The sequence below is a fragment of the Eptatretus burgeri genome, chromosome 6 (assembly GCF_056783735.1).
Source record: "Eptatretus burgeri isolate ZD-2024b chromosome 6, Ebu_testis_v1, whole genome shotgun sequence".
In the NCBI taxonomy this organism is placed as follows: Eukaryota; Metazoa; Chordata; class Myxini; order Myxiniformes; family Myxinidae; genus Eptatretus; species Eptatretus burgeri.
This window is the reverse complement of record NC_140966.1, coordinates 85,919,306-85,934,887: the sequence shown is the minus strand read 5'-3', so window position 1 is coordinate 85,934,887 and position 15,582 is coordinate 85,919,306. Positions and strand designations below refer to the sequence as shown.

Below are 15,582 nucleotides of genomic sequence, written 5' to 3'. Positions count from 1 at the left end.
ACAATCACTTCCCCCTTTCTTCCCTTATCCTCACAATAATTCACGGACCGGTGTTTGTGTGTTTGCTTGTTTGTAGCGCTACTCCTCCTACAGTTGTGACCTGATTCAATCCAGACTTTCTACACAGGATCAGCATGACCCCAATTATTGTATCGGGGTGTTTTTATCTTTGCCGGTAGTCTTGGGGGGAGTGGGAGGGACGTAAATTTTCTGTGTAAATGCGATTCGTGTTGCGCCACCTCCAGATTTTCCCTGGTATTACAAGTCCTCAACATTTACAGGACAGTATTCCTGTCCCCACGTTTTCCAGGGCAGTGAGGTGTTTTGAATTATAAGCAGTAGGTATGTTTTTGCTTCGTGCACGTAACTTCATAGGTTTTATTGGGTTTATTTTGCCTCCACAGAGCTGTCAGTTGCCTATACAACGTCCAAATAAAGGTATGCGTCAGACAAACGTGTTGCATGCTTGGAAAAAGATTGCCCATTGGGTAGATACTCTGCTAGTATATCTGATATATAAAGCTCTTTGTAACCACTAACTGACTGACTCACTCACTCACCGATTCACTGACTGATATTAAACATCGGTATCTTCCTGGTGATGTGGAAAGCTGAAATTTTGCGTGCCGATGGACATTAAAATTGGTACACCGGAAAAATTCACAGAATCGTTGGCAACATTCATAAATGAAAAAAAAATGCAGGTGCCTGATCTGAGACAATGAGGAAGCACGGTAATATTGCGTGCCAACAGACGTCCAAGCCTATACATGAGGAATAATCACAGAACCATCGGAAAGCATCTATAAATGAAAATATAAATAAATAAAAAAATCAAATGCAGGTGAGCGACCCGAGACAATGGGGAAGGACGGTTCATATGCTTACACAATGTGTAAGCACACCCCGCTCATATATATCCTGAAGACCCATAGATATATATATATATATATATATATATATATATATATATATACATATATATATATATACATATATATATATACATATATATATATATATATATACATATATATATATACATATATATATATACATATATATATATACATATATATATATACATATATATATATATATACATATATATATATATATATGTATATATATATATATATATATATACATATATATATATATATATACATATATATATATATATATGTATATATATATATAAATATAAACACCCGGACTCCGACATTGATGATTCCAACATTCGCAGGTTCCGCATATTCGCGGGTTAACAATTTGCGACATGCTCCTACATTTGCGGGAAATTGCCCCGTGCATTCGCGGTTTTCACCGCAATTGTTGTTTGTTTTTTATCATGAGCCGCAAGCATAACACAGTTTTAAAGCACACTGTATCTTCCATAATCCACGCACAAAGCAGCTGGATGTACGTACAGTACAATACTGTACGCATGCCAAAAACATGACCTGCTTCCTGCACGTATATTGTAGCTTCACGGGATAAACATAGTATCGTGGGATGTCTCACCAGTGCAACAGGACATTCCCCGTGAGTTACTTACAGAATGAAAACACTATCAGCATCGAATGATGTATCCAGTAATTACCAGGTCACCACATCTGGACATTACACAATGGAAACATTCAGCACATCCTAGTGTAAATCACCATCTTGCTACAAACAGCACAATATGAGCTGTTACATTTTAAAAACACTCAGCTTAATCTGCCTGCATGTGGGAAAGATGTCATGTCCTGCGAGTTAAAGAATGGGAACGTTCAGCATATCTATTAGTGTAATTAGCAATTGAAACGTAACATGATGTTGTTGTTGTTGTTGTTTTTTGTTTACATTATAGTATAATGGTGAAGGGACTTTAAAATGCATTCTCCAATAAATTTGAAACACTACCTGGTGTCATTTTTTTATTTGTAAGCATCTTTAATGAAACTGTAATCGTGCATTCGTGGTTGAAAACATTTTAAATTTTAAAAACTTTCCCCTTTGAACCAGGAACGACTGCAAACTGATAACATGGATCCCCCTTGTCCCCATTGTAACAATTCCCCAACTTTGATGGTGTCACTATTTGCGGCCTTTTTCCTGAAATAAGAACCGCCGCGAACCGATAACATTATCCCTCTTGTCTCCATTGCAACAATGACAAAACACTCATGGATTTTTCCCTGACACTGCAGATTTTACCCCACACTCGTGGATTTACCCCACACTCGTGGATTTTTGTCTATTTCCCAGCATTTTTGCGAGATTTTCCCTGACATTCGCGGATTTTTCACGGGTCGGGAAAATAATCCCCAGAGCCTATCCTCCTATTTACCATTGAAACAATGCCTCTTAATTCACAGTTTCAACATTCGCAGAGTTTTCCCAGAATGTATCCCTCATGAATGTCAGGGTCCTGGTGTATATATACGATGCTGCATATCAAAAATAGTGCCTCATTGCATTGCATAAAATCGGTGATGCGTTGCATCAGACACTATGATTTTGGGAATAGTATGATTAAACAAAGAGTAATATCAAAAAGAAAGTGCACTAACGAGAAAAACAAAAACCTTTACATGTAGATTTCAGTAAACTTTCTTTGTTCTGCCCCCAAAAAATTATACTTGTAAAGGTCCAGGCTCATGGAACAGCTAGCTAAATGACAAAGGCCAGCAGGTTCACAAACCACCAAACGGCATGTGTGCTGGGGTGGGGTGGACATATGCAAGGGGAAAGAAGGAATAAGAAAAAATGAGAAACAATGGTCCAGAAAGGAACAGAATGGGAAATAAACAGCATGTATGGAAGAGATCATAGATGTGAATGGGTGAGTGTATCGGGTAGTGATGGGCAGTGTATTTGAAAGACTGAAGTGAAAATGACAAGACAACAGAGACGGGAAGACAATTCTACAATAGGGAGAATAAGGGGATGAATGAATGCAGGTGGAAAACTAATTTGAAGTTTGGGAGAGTGAGCAGGTGAGAGTATCTAGAGGAACGTGTGTGATCTGCAGTGGTTTGGGAAGGACAGAAGTAGAGAGGGGGCTGGAGAAGCAAGGCTAGATGTAAGCGGAAACAAAATATAGAACCCACCAACCTGCCGCTGGTGAGAGAGTGACAGTCCTTGGGATTTCGCCTCCTGTCTTGAGATAACAATGGTGTGGAAGGCCTTGTTTTTTTTTCGGCCGCCTGAAGAGGAGCAAGTTTGGAAGCAGGAGCACCAGCCCAGAGTGGAGAGCCATACTCCATGGAGCTTCAATAATACCACATCAAAATAACTCACACACAGGTTGACCTGTTTGATGTTCTCCTCTGAACCTAAAGCTCATTATTGTGGAATCAAAGCTTCAAATTAATTAATTTATTGTGTGTTGATTTTGTCAATTGTATACTTGTCACGGTAATTCATTTAGAATTGAATGACATTTCCTAATGCCCTTGTCCGACATGAGATATATATACACAAGTTCCTCCATGAGCCTCACAGTACTGTAAAAATAAAAGGAATTTCAAACCATTTTGTGTTGCTCAATGAAGTCAGGGAAATTTAAAGCGTAATGAAGGAGAGAAAATAAGGAGTGATGACAGCAATCTCTACCTGCATTTCCCTATGGTGGGCTGTAGGAAGTGGTGAACGGCGTGAGCGTAATAACCGCTGGGGTTGTGATTCGATATTCAGCGGCCGTCCATGTTGATCTGTCCGTATGGGAACTGTAGTCTCATAATCCGAGAGTTGGGAAAGAAACGCAGCTGTGGGGAGATTAATGAAATAAAGATCGTTCAAAATGTGATAAATTTCAAAGAAACCCAAGTTCTGGCAAAATAGTGAATATATTACACACACACACACACACACACACACACACACCAAATATATATATATATATATATATATATATATATATATATATATATATATATATACATATACATGGGGCTGAAAAAGTAGGTATACAGTAATGATATACTGGTATAATCCTTACTGTATACCTACTTTTGCAGCCCCCGGAGATAAAATTATACATACATCTATATATACATATATATTGTTCATCCAGGACGAAGCATGTTAGCATTCCCAACTGAACACTTGTCCCAATAAAGATGCAGGGGTCCCAGGTTCAATCCCATTTACTGCAATAATGTGTCCTCTCATTGCTAAGGTCCCTGTACTCCATGTGAAAGTGTGTGGCTCTGCCTCTTAACATCCTGGTCATGCATGAATGACATGTGCAAGCTCCTTAACGAGCCTCTCATCACAATGATGGGCGAGAGTAGAAGCACAGACACAAACAAACCTTGTGAGTGGTAATTCATTTTGCTGGAATCCATGAGGGTACCGTGCGGACGTGCCACCGTGGTGCACAGGTAGGTGACCATGAGCAGGAAAGTGAGGCAAACTTCCATCATCAGCTGCATGAGCAGCGAAAAAAAACAGGAGAAAACCATGAATTAGGATTGAGTGTGGACACCGTCGAGATCATAAAGGGTCTACTTATAACTGTGGTGCAGCATAATGAGGAATGCAATTATTGCATGAAGGATGAAAAGCTTATGATGACTCGCATGCAGTGATTGACTGGATGGGTAATGGAGTAACTCAGAGGGACAACTGCGATATTTGGGAAGGTGCCGTTGTGAATATTCATTTGCTGAAGATTTGTGATGCGATAATGTTGGGGATGAAGCGCTGAAACCGTGGTTAAGCTCACATATCCTGACCTCCCATGCATTGCCCCCAACCCCCACCCCAACCGATTCGCACCCTCAGAAGTCCCCGTTTCATAGAGCCGGGCCCGGACACAGGACGACCGGACAGCGTTGCCAGCAACCACATGCCGGGTGTCCATGGCCGCTCCGCGACCTCATGACTCGTCTCCCTCAGCTGTACGTCCCGCCAGGCCACGGAACGCCGTCGAGACGAGATCAGGATCTCCACACCGGAGCCTTCGCTTGCTCTTTCTCTCTGCTCTCTTCTTCTGTCTGCGTGTCTGCTCTTCCTCGGGTATCACCTCCGCATGGCTGCTCTGCTCGCTCCCTTTCACTCCTTCTGTGGAGGTAATTAAATGCTGTTAACGGTTATTTTTACGGTAAGAAGAGGAGATAAATGAACTACACTCACACGCTGGGAAGTTGCTCCACTTCCAGCCAACTCTTACCCCGCTTCGCGCCGCTAAACGGATCCTGCTGGTCGGACGGAGGGATGTCTTGATGGATCTCAATTGCGATATCGAGGAAGGTGAAAATGAAAGACAAAGCGAAATGGGCAGCGAAAGTTAACCGCAGAATGCTTATACAGGTAAGAGGAAGCTATGAGAGGAAAGGAGGAGGGAGAGTAAAATAAAATTCAAGTCAGAAGGAGGGAGAATGGAGCACAGACCGACCCCCCGCAGGCACCCCTCTGTGGATTCCCCGAGCCACGCCCACAAAATTCACTTTCGACCAATTACGAACGTCATTTAACTTTGCACCTCCCTCTCCACAGGCCTCCTCCCCTTTACCAATGGGGATGCTCCGAAGTGCCCTTTCTTGCATTAATCCGGTCCTCGTGAAAACCCTCCGTCAACCTAAGTTGCGTCTCAAACCAGGCAAGTCGTCTGGGAGAGATGCAATGACATAATTATATGTATTCCATAAAGTGATAAACTTGGATATTCATAAAGAAGTAATATACTATAAACAGAAATATCGCAGACGAATGCGAGTGAAATGACGTGGGAATATATGTTTGAGCAATGCTACCTTTTCATGGAAAGCATTTTAATAGCCATCCCAAAATCATTAATTATATAGTGAGACACAATGTGTGCACTGGCATCTCTCCCAGGTCATAAATGAGTCAGCTTGGTTTTATTTACCGGTACATTGTCTGTACCATCCTAACGTGGTAATTCCTCTGACATTTTCGGTCGCTTCCCATGAGCTTGGATTAAAAGTACTACCTTTTTAGCTCATGGGGTTGAACTTACAACTGCTGCAGCATCAGGACAGCATCCTCGGTCACCTCTCGATCACCATTGTGTATATATATATATATATATATATATATATATATATATATATATATATATATATATATATATATATATATATATATATATATATGCAGCGCAGTGAAAGACAAATTCAACATTCTTCCTCTATGGCCACATTTATCCTCACATTCTTATGGGGTTGGCCGAGGGAAGCTTGACCCAAGTCTTTCACAAACTGGCTTGTCACACCTGACGTTCAACTCAGGTTCGGGCAGGAATTTGTAATTTGTTCATGATGCCGGCGATAGCTCGCCTACTCTTCGCAGAGGACACCGTGGCATCTTTATCATCCACTAATTAATGCTGGCAGAAGGGATGTCTGTTTGACGTCCATCTGAGGGACAGCACGCACACGTTGATGATTCACTCTACCTGGAAAGCACCAGCAAGGCAGTTTATACCTGGGCCAAAATTCGAACCCAGGCTAGACAGCTTAGAGGCGAGAAACACAATGATATACAAAGTCATTTTTTAAACCATATTCTCATTCACGTAATGCACTTCTGAAGACCGAAACCTACCATGGAATACCTGTTTCGAATGATTGAAGAAGACGGTTCAAGGGGGTTGCAGTCCTTGCGATGGGTTCAATGAAATCAGATGGGTGTGGACTGTGGAATGAAATGGGGGAACTTGTAATATTTGCAGGCACACATAGTTCCCACTTTTCTGAAAGTTTGTACGTGCACTTTCCAGTGCAGATTGACGAACCAGCATTATTTTGTCTCTTTGAATTGAGTGTAGGGCCTAAGTCACTTTACATGGCTCTCCGCTGTGACTTTACTCCATCCTCAGTTACAGCAATCTTTGAGATCTTCGTATTATTATGAGCTATTTGACGAAAGGAGAGTTATGGATAGTGTAGTGACTCATTAATTTTTCTTTACATTTTGCTTTTATTTGTAAGAAAACAAATGTGTGAACGGTAATGGCCAATCAGGGGAGTCCTTCCAGAGAGCTAATGGATGTAGCGGACATGGAAAGGCACTCAACGGGAGCTGGTCATCACAACAGGTTAAAAGCTTGCACGCCTTTCCTTACAAGCCTTTTCTCATCCCTATTCACAAGGTCACTCAACATGTCAATATTTAAGAGTGACTTTTGTTCGACATTACCGGACTATAAGCAGGTGGCGGCTCAACACCAATAAATCCTTCCTTTTTCACCAATCGCCGGAGAGACGACGAAGGAGTAATCATCAGCCGGACTTCATTTACAACACGTCATTGCGTTTTATATGTGAGTGAGATTTATTTTGTTATGGTTTATGCACCATCATCACAACCAGCACACTGAAAGGAATGATCACCACAATTGGTGACCGTGATATGATTTGACTGGGTGATTAATTACATATTCCATCACGTCAAATGAAAGTCCTCCTTTAGTCATACCTCCCATTGCAGCTGTTAGCTTGAAGGTACCTCCGTTTTGGGTAAATGACCCCACCATATGGTTCGCTCAAGTTGATGCAGTTTCTAACCCAAGGCATCACAGCGCAGGAGACAAAATTTGCACATGTCGTGGCTTCTCTTCAGTCAGAGATAACACAAGAGGTGAAGGGAATCCTCATTGAGCCATCCACCAAAAGGCCATTTGACTTCCTCAAGGCACAGCTTGTTCACCGCACGTCTGTCTCATTGCAAAAAATGCTTCCATCAACTTCTTTATTTGGAGGAGCTGGGGAATCATGAGCCTTCAAAATTGCTACAAAGGATGCAACAATTGTTGGGAAAAGAATAACCGAGCTCTAGAGGATAACATACTCAAGCAGCTTTTTCTCCAACGATTGCCAATCAATGCTCAGCATATCCTCGTTTCAACCAACGATTTGGTGAATATTGAGCAACTCGCAGATATAGCTGACAAGATCATCGAAGTCGCGACCCCACCCATTTCCTCCATCAGTGCGGTCACATCCCAGTTGGCTGATGATGTGTCTGCACCAGCTACATCCAACATGCAACGACTTAAAACCGAAATGGACCAGCTTACTGCCCAAGTGCAAGCTCTTACATGTCAACTTAAAGAAGAGCATGATCATAGACGGACCCAAAGCAACATGGAGGAAACTGATGCACAACAATGTCGTAGTCCTGGTGCACAGCAACATGCAAGGGGCACATGTCCAGCCTTGCAGTTTCACAGCCCATCCTGTTCCGCAGTCAGGAAATAGCCAAGTGATGAGCAGAGTCAGTCTAGTGACGAACAACCAAATCGCATATTTTTCATCAGTGACAAGAACACCGGCACCCAATTTTTAGTTGACACTGGAGCCGAGGTGAGCGTTTTATCCCCAACGGTTATTGACAAACGGAAACCATCTGCATTTACTCTCCATGCTGCCAACAAATCCACCATTTCCACATGCAGTGAACGATTGATAACTCTCAATCTTGGCCTGAGGCGTGATTACCAATGGATTTTTATCATTGCTGACTTACCCATCCCTATCATCAGAGCCGATTTATTCAAACATTTGGGATTGTTGGTGGATGTGAAAAAGCAAAAGCTCCTTGACTCGACCACAAAGCTTTATGTCAAAGGTTTCACCTCACACACACTTTCGTTCAGTCCAATGTTTGTCAAGTCCAACCACATGGCCAGTCATGACGTCCTCCTTCAACAGTACCGAGAAATAACTCGACCAACTTACAGTGAAGTGGCGGTCAAACACTCCACTGCTCAGCACATTGACACCCGTGGCCCTCCAGTTGTGGCTCGACCACGTCGACTAGCTCGGATCGTTATGCAATTCCTATAGTGGAGTTTTATGCCTGGTGTTGGCTTAATGGTTAGGGTGGTGGGATTGTGATCCTCGGATCAGGAGTTCAAATCCCACTCAGCTGTTGAATTATTACCAGGTGGGGTTGACTCTGCCTGTCATCCTTCTGAGGTCAGCAAAATGAGTGCCAGCTTGCTGGTCCTGTGTCGGAGTGGCGACATGTCCAGGATTGTGCCTAATAGCCAAGGAGACTGCTTAGGCAGCACCAACGCTCTGTACAGAGTATGGTCCCAATGGATGGATAGTAGAGTTTGACCATATGCTTGATTTGGGTATCATTTGACTCTCAAGCGGCAACTGGTCCTCGCCTTTACATATGGTCCATAAGAAGACGTTTGGTGGTTGGAAGCCTTGTGGTGATGACCCCACAGTGACCTGGGACACAGTACCAGAATGTAAACCCTGTACCACACCTGCAGGATTTTACTTCTCAACTCCAGGGAAAGCAAGTTTTCTCCAAGCTCGATTTCGTGAGAGCATATCGTCACATTCTGGGAGAGCTGGCTGATGTATTACTACTAGTACTACTGTACACAAGACAGCAACTTTTGGCGTTTTTGGGTTTGTGCGCATGCCCTTTGGGTTACGCAACATGGCACAAACTTTTCAGTGCTTCATCGATGAAGTCATCCAGGATTTGCCTTTCGTTTATGCCAACATTGATGATCTGCTTCCAGCCAGCGAGACAATCAAGGAGCATGAACTACATTTGCAGCTCGTATTCCCTCACTTATTACAGCATGGCATCATCATAAATCCTGTCAAATATAAGTTTGGGATGTCCTCGTTCCAGTTTTTGGGGCACTTGATCAATGAGCATGGCATCCTATCCACTGGCTGACAAGGTCAAAGCGATCCAGGATTACTTGCAGCCAACATCAGTGCGCAAGATAAAGGAGTTTCTGGGTATGGTGAATTTCAACAGGAGATTCATCCCAAACTGTGCAGACATCCTTCGTCCACTAACTGACCTCCTCACTCGACATGGGAAGGAGAAAAAAATGACTTCTGGTTTGGTCCAACAAATGTGTTGCTGCTTCTACCACAGTGAAGTCTTCGCTAGCAGAGTCCACAAAACTTGTCCATCCTAAGTCAGATGCACCACAATGTATCATGGTGGACACGTCAGATGTGTCAGTTGGTGGGGTATTCCAACAGCACGTGGAAGGGAAGTGGGAGCCCATTAAAAGGTTGCAGCCAGCAGAAATAAGGTACAGCACCTTTAGTCGCAAGTTGCTGGCGGTTTACCTCACAATCCACAATTTCTGTCATGCGCTCTAGGGTAGACAGTTCTGTGTTTGCACTGACCATAAGCCATTAACGCATGCTTTCCAGGCAAAACCTGATCGCTATGAACCAAGAGAGGTCTGACACCTTTTTTCAATTCACCAACGATATGTCATGTGAGCGGTAAGGAGAATACTGTGGCTGATACTCTCTCATGGCTCAATCTCAACACCCTTGACACAACAACCTTCATCAATTTCAACAGGCTTGCCAAGGCACAGCAGGGGGATGAGGAACTTCAGCATCTCAGAGTCAGCTCCACATCGCTCAAGGTCAGTGAAGTACCTCTCGCTATCTCTGAAGGCACTATTGTTTGCAACCTATCCACTGGCACTTCTCGTCCACATGTTCCTGTTGAGTTTAGACAGGCCGTATTTGATGCTCTCTACAAGCTATCTCACCCTGGTATCAAGGCAACACAGCACCTTGTGACTCAATATTTTGTCTGGTGTGGAATGAACCACAATGTGAGGAAACTGGTCCAGAACCTGTTTACGGTGTCATCGTCACACGGCAACACCATTAGGTACCTTTGCATCTCCTGATGTCTGTTTTGATCACGTGCACATTGATGTAGTCGGTCCTCCTCCACCATCTGGTGGTAACACATATCTACTCATGTGCGTTGACCGTTTCACTAGGTGTCTGGAAGCTATTCCAATACCGGACCTAGCGGCGGAGACCGATGGGCTGCAGTGTTTGGTGCCACATCTCATATCACCACTGACAGGATGACAGTTTGAGTAAACACTTTTCAAAATGCTGACTGAGTTACTTCAAAGAAAACGCACCAGAACTACTTCTTACCACCCCACTGCAAATGGGCTTGGCGAACGGTTCCATTGACAGCTTAAGTACTCACTCAGAGCACAAGCAGACCCAGATCGCAGGATGGAAAACCTAATGGGAGTGCTTTTGGACATTTGTGCTACGGTGAAAGCCAATCTGAGTTGCAGTGCAGCCGAGTTAGTTTTTCGGTTGCAAGCAAATGTGTGAACATTTGAAATGTGTGAAAAGTAGCCAATCAGTGGAGTCGTTCCAGAGAGCCAGTAGATGTAGCGGACACTGTAGTGAACTCAACGGGAGCTCATTGTCACGACACTACATTGTCACTAAGCTTGCATGCCTTTCCTTACAAGCCTTTCCTCATCAGCCTTTCCTCATCCCTATTCACAATTCACTCAACATGTCAATATTTAAGTGCCTTTTGTTCAACATCAAGATGATTGAGTGAAGTGGATTTTGTTTGTTTGGCTAATCGACCACGACAACCACTGAGCCTCTTCCTCTGTTTGCCGTTTTCATTGCCATTTTAAAGCTGCAGTGGCTCGACACCAACAAATCCTTCCTTCTTCACCAACCGCTGGAGAGACGACGAAGGAATAATTATCAGCCGGACTTCATTTACAACACGCATTGCGTTTTAAATGTGAGTGAGATTTATTTTGTGATGGTTTAAGCAGCATCATCATAACCAGCACATTGAAAGGAATCATCACCGGAGATGGACAAACAGATTTTATTTTTCTTGAATTTGCTTCATGTGTTTACTATCATCACACTAAAATACAGTGCGCAACTTTTTGTCATCATTCAAAAACTATAGTGTGCAACTTTCAGTCATTACTAATCCAATCTCTACCAAACTGGGCAGGGGGATGAAGAAGTCATGACAAAGGCTTTAGCAATTGGTGACCCCAGGGGTTCCAAAGGTGTGGCCGACACACATTCTTCTTGTAAATGTGTAACCTACAGCACAGCTCTTGGTGGCGGTGGTGGTGGTCGGATCATTGGTATCTTCTGCGATAAGACTGAGTCTGGATCTTTCACTCTCTCACTGCAGGCAAGTCGGTGGTCTTTCTGTCTTCCACTGTCTCCTCTCCGGCCTCGCCCCCTTGCTCTGTCTGAGATATGTCCACCCCAGCCCCTATATTTCTGCAGGGCGCTCAAGGTCCGCCAACAACCCCCATAATAAAATAATCACTGCTCACCTTCACTCTTTCATTCCTCTTTTTCCCCACCTTCGGAACAAACTCCCACACTCTTTTCAATCCCACTCTTCCCACCAAGTATTCAAAACAGCAATTCACCACCACCTCTTCTCTTCCCACATCCAAAACCACGATCTTTTCTACCCCCGCTAATCCATCCCAAACCCACCTCCTTCATATTCCCTGCTTTCCTTCCTGAAAGTCCCTGTCGTGTAAGGACCTGAAAGTCCCTGTCGTGTCCATCTTGTTTACCCTGTGTACCCTGCCCCGTCCCTCTCCCTTCCACACATCTCCTCATGTCTCTGTCCCCACTGTTTTTTCCTTCCCTCTCTCATCCCTCTTGTCTCCTGCTCTCCTTGTTGTACGTTCTGTGTGTTAGCTCTCATACAAGCCTCAACAGGATACAAAAAAAGGGGAAAAAGGGACGTATGAGTGATGTTTCAGAGTCCTTAATTGTTTCACGAGTAAGAGGCCTTCACATTATTTTCACAGTGGCTTTTCAACTCAACTGCAAAAAAAACATAGGAGGAATTCCCATGATTCATTGTCGATTTCTGCATTGGAAAAACGCCAGGTTAAGGTGAATAGATAGCAGCCTGAGCATCGTTCCACGTCATCGTGGCATTTCTCCAAAGCTGTTTCCAGTTACAAAATACAGAAAAACAGTGATCAAAGATTGCAGACCCTTGCCAGGACTTGATTTGTGTGGTATTTGTGTAGTTTTGTGTGGGGTTTGTGTACTGGTGTGTTATGTAATTAATAATAGACATAACGAGAAATGACACTGTGTAACTGTTGGCAGTGATGACCGGGTACCAAGACGTCCCGCTTTGATGCAACCTCGCTTTGATCGGACACCTGACCCTGACACATGACGTTTATCATCATTCAATTGAATTCAGAATGGGATCATAATAAATTCAATACAAATCAAATAGAAGACCAAATAGGTACAGTCCTGCATTGGAGTCATCAGAAAGAACCAGAACAAGCAAATAGGGAGTCATCAGGAGGAACCTGGATAGGATTCGGGTTGCAGATGCCACTCCTCTACCCTCATACCCATCCAAGCACAGCCAGGTGAGCCTTATTCAAAAATAAAAACAATCAAAAAGAACTCAGATTCAAAACATGAAATAATTCTGGCTGCCAGACCATGATCAGGTTGAAATTTTAAACATATTGTCACGGATCGGGGGGTTTGAGGATTGCCATGTTAGGGAAGCGCTTGGATCTCTTCCGAACTCTCGGTCCTGAGGCCACCAGGCACAGATAACTCGATGCACCAGCAGGTTGCGAAGCAACCATGAACGCTGATTGGCACAGCCAATCCGGGCAGGGTTACAATACTTTGTGTGATACCTTACCTGTGGACGGCCGGCTAATTGGGGTCAGTGCCCTCAGCACACACTCGGATGACTGCAGAGCATTACAGTGAGTGTGCGCTGGCTGACAAAGCAAATTATTGGGGTAGAATGTCCCGTCTAACCTTACTTGTGCACTGCATCGGACCAATAAAGGAAAAGACAACCGAGACAGATTGGAAATATCAACAAACAATTATCTATCTATAATTCCAGCAGTGTGTGTGTGTGTGTGTGTGTGTGTGTGTGTGTGTGTGTGTGTGTGTGTGTGTGTGTGTGTGTGTGTGTGACTGTGACTGTGACTGTGACTGTGACCGCTGTTTCTCGACACCACTGGTCCGATCTAATTGAAACTTGCCAGGTATATTGCTGGGGACCTGAGTATGTGCCTTTTCAAGGTTTGATATTAATCGGACAAGTGCTTCCCAAGTTATGGCCATTTATTTACCAAACCAATGACAAGACACGTTGCTGCGGCCATTTATTTACCAACCAATGACAAGACACGTTGCTGCATAGGCGTGGCCGATGGGGAAAGGGCACCATTTAGTTACCGTGGCGTAGGAGTGGCAATGGTCAATGGCAGCGAATGTCATGGCAAGCAAAGACAGGGAGGTAAACTTGATTTTAATTTGGATTTTAATTAACTCTGTGTGTGTATCACAGCAGTTGTTACTTCAATGCAAGCGATAATTCGTGGAATGCATGTGAACATTCCGTACAGGCACGCACCACTTCTGGATAGTGATGACTTACTGTATTCTAATAATTTATCGATTTCTTATGCGCATTTATAGATAAACACAATGCCCCAATCCAGTCGTCGTTTACAAGAGCGAAGGAATGGCCTGTGTGTTTGTTTGAAAGTTTTTTTTTTTGGGGGGGGGGGGGTTGCACGTACGGCCACGCACGTACGGGCACGCGCGTATGGGCGCGTACTAGTTTATTACAAACACACAAGCAAGCAATCATTTAAAGGCAAGTATTTATAAGCAAGAAAGCAAAAAGGCACACAAGAGAAGATTTAACCATAACACGTATTCTTCTTCAATCTTACTTAAACAAAAGACTTGGCCATCATTCACTCAGGGGCAAATAATAAAACAAGAAGAACTTGAAAAGAAAACAGAAGTAATGAATGGAGAGAAGGAAAGCAGTCTTTCCTTCTCTCCCTCACCTCACCTCACATAAATATACAGAATGCGGAGCAAAATGGATGGGAAAGATGGGCAGTGGCGATGTGAAGCGATGGGGACGTGAATCCACGTCCCTGAGGTACCCGAACCCAGGAGGCGAGACCTCTCTGGCATCCCAGATATGCGAGCCAGATGTGCGAGTTGCCCTCCTCTGCCTCAGATCCTTCTTCCTCAGACCCCCTTCACTGATGTGCTGCCGTTCACCCTCCTCGTCTGTCGTGGCTGACAGGATCGAGAGGGCAAGATGACGCTCGTAGCAGGGGTGTTTTTTTTGCACAGAAGCTCGACACCAACTGCTCGTGAAACTTTCCTTTGCTTTCCCTCGCACATTTTTGTTCCTTCCCCCACGAGCCTTCTCGGGCTGTCGTCTTCTGCTCAGACGAGCTTCCCCGTTCGTTTCTCCTTTCTGTGTCTGCCTTCTGCCCTCTCTTCTGCTTTCTGGGCCGTCTGCTCAACAACGATGTCCTGATCAAACGAGTTGGTCACGAGTCCTTCTCTTCACCTCTCTACTTCTTCTTCTTCAAATTAGCTCTCTTTCCCTCCTCCCACAATCCTTCTCCCCCTCCCATTGGTCCACAGCCAATGGAGACGGGTGCATGACGTCACTTGTGGAAATTGCGACACCATTCTGAGGGAAGCTTCAACGAAGCCCCCGCCGCCACCCTTTATGCGCCGCGCAATGCTACAAACAGAGCCCCTAGCCCCCTCCTTCACGTGTAAAATGCCCAGTCACACCGCACCATGCCCGTGAGAAGCGCCATGCCTCGCCGGCCATGTCGAGCACGAAGCATTGCGAACATGCATGCCAGAGCACCCAATGGGTTACAAAGCAACGCGTGGATTGAGGGAACACGGAAAGGAACCTCTCACGACCGAGGGATGACCAAGCGACCACGGGATTGAAGGTAAGACCAATGGA

The 15,582-nt window shown here is 44.2% G+C and overlaps 1 protein-coding gene across 9 annotated transcripts in view; it reads right to left on the bottom strand.

The window, feature by feature from the left end:
- LOC147025248 (A disintegrin and metalloproteinase with thrombospondin motifs 6-like) overlaps positions 1-15,107 on the bottom strand; it is a 416,527-nt gene extending 401,420 nt beyond the window's left edge. The window contains exons 1-6 of one of the 9 annotated variants that reach the window (XM_085886030.1): positions 14,650-15,107; positions 6,562-6,651; positions 5,165-5,222; positions 4,771-5,055; positions 4,304-4,418; positions 3,604-3,755 (exon numbers count right to left, since the gene is read on the bottom strand). In XM_085886030.1, coding sequence (XP_085742156.1) covers positions 3,604-3,755; positions 4,304-4,418; positions 4,771-4,842 — 339 coding nt within the window. In that variant the 5' untranslated portion in view covers positions 4,843-5,055; positions 5,165-5,222; positions 6,562-6,651; positions 14,650-15,107. Of the gene's footprint in view, positions 1-3,603; positions 3,756-4,303; positions 4,419-4,770; positions 5,056-5,164; positions 5,571-6,561; positions 6,652-14,649 lie in introns of those variants that run through there. The other 8 variants (XM_085886034.1, XM_085886032.1, XM_085886035.1 and 5 more) reach the window with 8 other exon arrangements.
- Positions 15,108-15,582: the final 475 nt, after the last annotated feature.